The 6,844-nt window shown below is 31.8% G+C and overlaps 1 protein-coding gene across 1 annotated transcript; it reads left to right on the forward strand.

Annotated features, from left to right (window-relative positions):
* Positions 1–4,154: 4,154 nt before the first annotated feature.
* Positions 4,155–4,901, forward strand: LOC119667843 (pupal cuticle protein C1B-like). Its single transcript, XM_038077183.1, has one exon. It carries the CDS (start codon positions 4,155–4,157, stop codon positions 4,899–4,901), a length of 747 nt encoding a protein of 248 aa, XP_037933111.1.
* The last annotated feature ends 1,943 nt before the right edge of the window (positions 4,902–6,844 follow it).

A 6,844-nucleotide genomic window follows, 5' to 3' on the forward strand; every position in this document is an offset into this window, starting at 1 on the left:
TTAATGCTCACATTGAATTAAAAATAACAATATATTGATCATTACAATCTTTGTTTGAAAGTTTTTTAATTGATTAAAATAGAGTTTTTTTGCGAGAAATGATAACAAATAGAACATTAATCATTACACTGCAGAGTTAAATTTCAACCGAGTCAACTGAGAGAAAAGAACTGGTAAAAGATGTTTATAGCGATCAAATTGCAGATATTGGATGTTAGTTAAGGTTTTGCTATATGAATTTTAGTGTGCATGCAGTAATTTATTCAATAACTACTTTAAGGAAAGGAAACCAATACTTTATAACGCTATTTTTGCTTTTGATGGATCATTAATGTTGGAAAAAGTAGTAAACTGTCATCAAGATAATTTAGCGTATTTTTTTTTTTTTTTTTTTTTGTGGTGAGGAGGTGGAATGCTTTATGCACTGTCAAACCGACCGTAGTCGGAATGGTGTGCCCGACTCCCTATCATTAATATGTAGTATACGGACTAAAACACCCCCTCTTCAGCGAGACTTATTCCCCCTCGGAACCGCTTTCGCATTACTTCGAGGAGGGTCTCTTTTATGTTGACATTTCAAGCCATGCTCTTTTGATTTTCGATCTGCGTGCAGACCACCACTTTTCACCGCATTTTCTTGGTGTCCATTCTATTTATTATATTTCTTATTCTAGCATATTATAAAGTCGGTAATAGAAGATTTAATTCTAATATTTAATACTGTTTTTATACAAATATCTTAAAAATTTAAAAGGAGTAAAAGGAAATAAAACAAAAGTGATGAACCACGCAAGCAACATTGATTAACTGATATGAGGACTCAGTGTCAGAGTAAAAGAAATACCAGAACAATATAATTCGCTGTTTGAATTCTAGCAATAATCGTGCTTGGCAAGTTTTGTTATAATGTTTTTATTATATAAAATAAATTCTGTGTACCGCTTGTTTAAAGTCTTAGATGATTCATAAAACACCTCTTCTTTGGTTCAAGACTTGTTAATATTGAAATTGCCATTCATTCGTACTGTTCCTGTATTATTTTCAGTTGATTTTCTTGTAACTTTTATATCTGTTGTTATTCAATAAATTCATATTTCTGTTTTCATTTTAATTTTTTGTGACTTTCCACCTCGACAATTTCATAGATGCAAATGTCCTTGGAAGTGGGTGTGTCGGTTTGTTTATTTGCGTTACTTTGGCACTGGACACATTTAAATTGTTATGGACGCAAAGTCTCATTTCCGATTCATTTTATTTTAAAGGGCGAAGTTTCTTCTTATTTCTTGTAGAAAGAAAAAAAATTAAAAAAGAAAAATAATAATAAAAATGTATAATAAAGCGAAGTTGAAAAACGCGTCGAAAACTCATTAAAACTTTTTTACAGCCCATTTAAAAGCAATTTGTAAATTGTAAAACTTATGCAGAATGATACATGAGTATGGATGATAGTTAGGGGAAAGGCGCTGAAACGAACCAGTTTTTCCGACAATTATTCAAAAATGTGGCAGTACGGATTTTACTTTGCTCTAGATACACTCTGCTGGAAATATAATTATGTACATAATTACTCTACTTTTCAGTAAGTATATTCAAAATAAAAACAAACAATAAATAGAAATTTACAAGTTATCAACTTAAAAATTATGTATGTATTATCCAAGAGTTTTTATTTTTAGAAGTTCTATTATTATAAATAATTATTTTATTATAATAAATTTTATTATTAATTATAAATCAATTATTCTACAGCTAGTTTATGATTTCGTTCTAATATAACACAGCAAGTTAATTCATTAATAAACTTTCACAGCAAATTAACAAAACTCCAGAGAAAACTGCGAAATACAAGTCAAGTATGGCTTTAGGTCAATTGGCTAATGAACGATCACTCTGAGCTTCAAATTTGGCAAGGCATGAGTTCAATCCCTTGTAATTGCAGTCTTAAAAAATTGTTAACGAATAATTAAATACAAGATAAATTTCCAGACCACTGATGATGCGTATTTGGTAATACTCGAAACAGCTGTATGGTCACTCAAAAATTTAATTAATAAAAATAATATAAAAAAAATTTTTTGTTGTTGTAGTTCACTACTTTTCGAAAACTCTCCATAAAAATTAATTTTTTATTTAAATATGTATTGTGTATGTGTGTGTTGTGATCTATACCTTTTAATTTTAGAAATGTATAGCGAACTATTGCAATGTAATCGGTACATGGGCAATTGTTTAATATATGTGACGCCCCTTGATGTCACTCATTTTTTTTAAAAGCTCCTCTAACAAAAGATAATGTTTGGCATCTCGGAACAAAATTTTCAAGTTTTTAGAAATGAGGCTTAGTTAATCGGAATGTTACGCATATTGTAATTGACTTCTATCTATCCATTATACAGTTATTTTTTTTTTTATTAATTTGAATACATATCACAACTACATTAAATTATATAATTGATTAAAAAATGTATGAATCGGTTTTAGCCACCTCTCAGGATTTTCATCTATTATTACTCATGCGAAGATCATTATTATTCATGAAGGTATATGCTTCTGCATTTCTGAAAAAATGAACGCAGCCCAAACAGTCTCCTTTTAAATTCACTTCTATTTTTTATTGATCGAGAAAATGTAAGATAGTAATATGTACAAATTGATTTAGCACGATGATTTCCGCTTCAAATTCTTCGTTTAGCTTTCTTTGAATGGTGAACGATTGAGGAGCTATAATTTTGCTTGAAAATGGTTAGCATACGCCCATTCTTTATGTTGTCTGCTTATCGCTGAGTCTAAATCTACAACATGTGACTTAAATGTTTCTCGTAAGTATAGATCTCTGCATAATATCACTTATCATACCGGAAAATAATATTGAAGCCGACATAACTACGTCATCCGTATGTGTTAACACGTTTCACACCGCTCTTTTTAGTAAGTTTGAAATAATACCTATAATAAGTACCCAAGAAAGTGATAAATTCACTTCTGCATGTGGTGTCCCTCTGCTAACTTGATAGGGTTAGTTAGATTTGCATTATCTGAAAAGAAAGTATCTACTACTATAAAAGTACTGGCCATAGTTTTTATCCATAGCATAAGTTGTGTTCAGAAATATTAAAATTAAGATGTTTGTTCCAATCATACTTTGCCGGTTAAATATTTTTAATGTATGAGAGTATCTAAAAATAATATTATATAATTCTGTAAAATATATAACAAAATACGAAAAAATTACTAGAAAAACCGCATTTGCTAGATAAAAACTCATATAATTTATTGTCATTACACAACAAAAAAACTTGAAGTGTATAAGTGTATCTGTGTATCTATGTGTCGCACCCACAACCTGCTATTTGCGTTACTAATTGTTGGCAATGAACTGCGACGAATTGGCAACTAATGTACTAATATTAATAATTTTTGACAGGCTTTTACAGTTATCTCGAGCACTTTGAAAAGCCGGCGTGGTGGCCCGCTGCGTACTCAATGCGAATGACTACCACAATTTGATAGAAAAAATGCTGAAGAAAAAAATTGATAAAATGAAGTTATAAAAAGATACAATTCAATCTATTAAAAATCAATTTATTTAAGGTAAACTTAAGCCGATTGCCGGTTATTTAATTTTGTACCCTCGCAATGCCACGATTCTTTGGCAGAAATGTATCTATATTAAAAAAAAATATAATAAACAATAAGATTTATTTTTTTTTTTATAAATATACACATTTTTTTTTATAAAATTAATGTTTTTTAAAAAGTCAAGCAGAAATTGAAAGTCACGTTAAATCTATAGAAAAAAGTATCTAAGCAAGCTAAGGCAAGTGTGAGTGCGTATAGTTTGAAGATAAATGGAGCAGTAGTAGCAAGTTCATTTACAATTACAACAATTAAAAGTAATAAAAAAAAATAATAAAATTTTTAGCCGGCAACATTGAGATAAAAAATTTTTATATGCATATTTTGGTTTCAGAAAAATAACCACAAAAATTGCAAATTACAAAAATCAAGATTGATCACGAAAATAAGTATAAAACTCGGGTAGTCGAATCGATAAGGCATCAGTTTCAATTTGTCGATAGTCGCAGCTACTACTGAACAAATAAATCAACAAATTTTTGGATTAAAATAATTTTATCTAACGAACAAAAAAAATAATGGCATTCAAATTTGTTTTAATATCTGCTTTATTGGCTGTAGCCAGCGCTGGTGTTCTCAGTCCAGTTGCTTATCACACTGCTCCAGTGGTAGCAAAAATTGCTAATCCCGCTGTTGACGCAGTAGCTTCGACACATCAAAATGTCGTACGCTCTTTCGGTGGCACTATTTCTCAATACTCGAAAGCTATAGATACACCTTACTCCAGTGTACGCAAAGAAGATACCCGCATTAGCAACAATGTGTATACACCAGCTATAGCTAAGACTGTTTCATATGCTGCTCCAGCACCAAGTGCTGCCGTCTACACGCACGCCACACCTGTAGTTAGCAAAACTGTTTATGCTGCACCAGCTCCAACTGTTTACACTCATCATCATGAAGCTGCACCAACCGTTTACGCTCATCAAGAACCTGTACATGCTGTTTACTCACATCAAGAAGCTGCACCAGCTGTTTACACACATCATGAGGTTGCACCAACCGCTGCTGTCTATACACATGCTGCTCCAGCTGTAACTAAGACTGTTGCTTATGCTCCTGCTCCAGCTGCTCATGTCTATCAACACCACGATATTCCAGCTACCGCAACAACCACCTATAACCATGGACCAGCTGCCACCACTTACAGCCATAATGCTCCAGGTGTTGCTGCTTATGGTTCCAGTCAGACTGTACACTATTCTCCAGCTGAAATGGTATCACATATGAGCTTCGATGGATTCGGCACTCACTGGGGCTTCTAAGTTATACTAAGCATTTGTTTTAAAAACCTCTGCATATTTCATTTTTTGTTGTTTTAATTCATGTACACATAATGTTGTTGAGTTTATTTTAATATCTATAATTTGAATAAATTGAAAAATAAAATTATTTAATAATAACAAGTCATAATTAAATTTTTTTAATTTGAATATTTTTTAAGACTTTTTAAGGGTTAAGGAATGTTACTTAATAGCTAGAAATCCTCAAAAAAAGTTATCTAAATTGTCGCTTATGATGTATGCATGATAACTGTAAACTATAGTTTTATGAAACCATTTAGAACCAAAGTGAGTGATATAAATGATTGGATGGTACATCTAAGTCCAGCAGATAATATGATACACAGACTTCGCACTCACTGACAAAGGAGCAGTACTAGCAGTTCTTAGACGACAACAAGACAACCAGTATCATTAGGCGTAAACTCTGTCATCCTTTTAGGGGCAATTTTCATGATTTATTAAATGTTTATTCATTTGTCTAAATCAATCTTAAACACAAGTTGCAAAATTAGAGAATTTCCATCTTGAATGGAAATGACTAGGATATCTAGAAAAAATTGACGTACTTGACCAAGCCAATCTGGTATGTATTCTGTGATTTTCGGCATTAAAAGATAAGGGTAATGGTAGATAAATTTGCAAGCGGCCAGACCCTAATCTGTTAAAGTATCATTTCTTTTTCATTTCATATCGATTATGGAAATCGACAATCTGCGAAGCAGGTGCTAGAAAGGTGTCCTGTTAGATGCTCAAACGGAAGACACATTAAAGTGAACGCATAACACACGTTGGCAGATTTCAAACTGGGTGAAGTAGGATTAACACAACCATGTATTGAGGAAATAGGACAAACTTATGAATACCTTCTGCTCAAAAAGTACTCGAATTTTGTAAATAAATCACACAAATTTAAGTTTTATTCCAAATTTATTTCATCTTCTTCAAAATATGCTACTTCTGAAGCGATACACATATGCCAACGCTTAACCCAATCTTCCATACACTTTTCGTAGGCCCGTGCAGGTATGGCTTTTCGACGAATTCTCTTTTACCGATTCAATCGACTCAAAACGCTTACCATGAAGGGGCAATTTGAGTTTCGGGAACAGGAAAAAGTAGCACGTATCCAGATCTGGCGAATATGGTGCCTGAGCGATGCCAGTGGTGCCGTGTTTGGTCAAAAAATCGTGTACAACAAAAATTTTCCATAATAAAAATCGTTAAATGCATTTGAGGTAGAGTCACATTAACAGCTGCTGTAAACAAACTAACAAATTTGTGCCATATGTCAAGAAAGAGTGTACCAATATAACAACAAAAAAAATTTTCGAAAAAGGCCTATTACTTAAGCAGTAGTTAACAAACAATAAAATCCGGATACTTTTTGAACAGAAGGTAGTATACAAAGAATTTTCAGGTTTTGCAATGAAAAAGTAAAGATCGCGAAGCAGGTGCTAGATGGGTGTCTTGTAGTCATGCTAAACCAGAAATAACATTAATGTGAATACATAATAAACCTTATTGAATTTAAAATTCTGTAAATTATGACAAATAGTACTATTTATTGAGGAAGTATAACTATTGAAGTCATTTCAAATCCATTAAAGAGATACCATAAATCTTTGAGTCAATGTGCTGTATCGCCTTTGTAATGTATTATTAACTGTAATAATATAGTAACAGTTTGGTAAATAGCTAAATCCTAATTAAAGTTAGTTTACGATAGCACTTTTGTTGAAAATTTAACACAAAATCCTTTAATATCATTATTCTCTTAAATTATATACTTCAAAATTTAAAATACATTCACATTTTTGGTTAAAATCATGTCTTAAAAAGTCACGAGCTCAATTATCGCATGCCGCAAGTCATAAACAAATCATAAAAATCCAAACAACCCACAAAGTGTTAAACAAACGGCA

This window comes from Teleopsis dalmanni, chromosome 1, assembly GCF_002237135.1.
Source record: "Teleopsis dalmanni isolate 2A chromosome 1, ASM223713v2, whole genome shotgun sequence".
Lineage (NCBI taxonomy): Eukaryota > Metazoa > Arthropoda > Insecta > Diptera > Diopsidae > Teleopsis > Teleopsis dalmanni.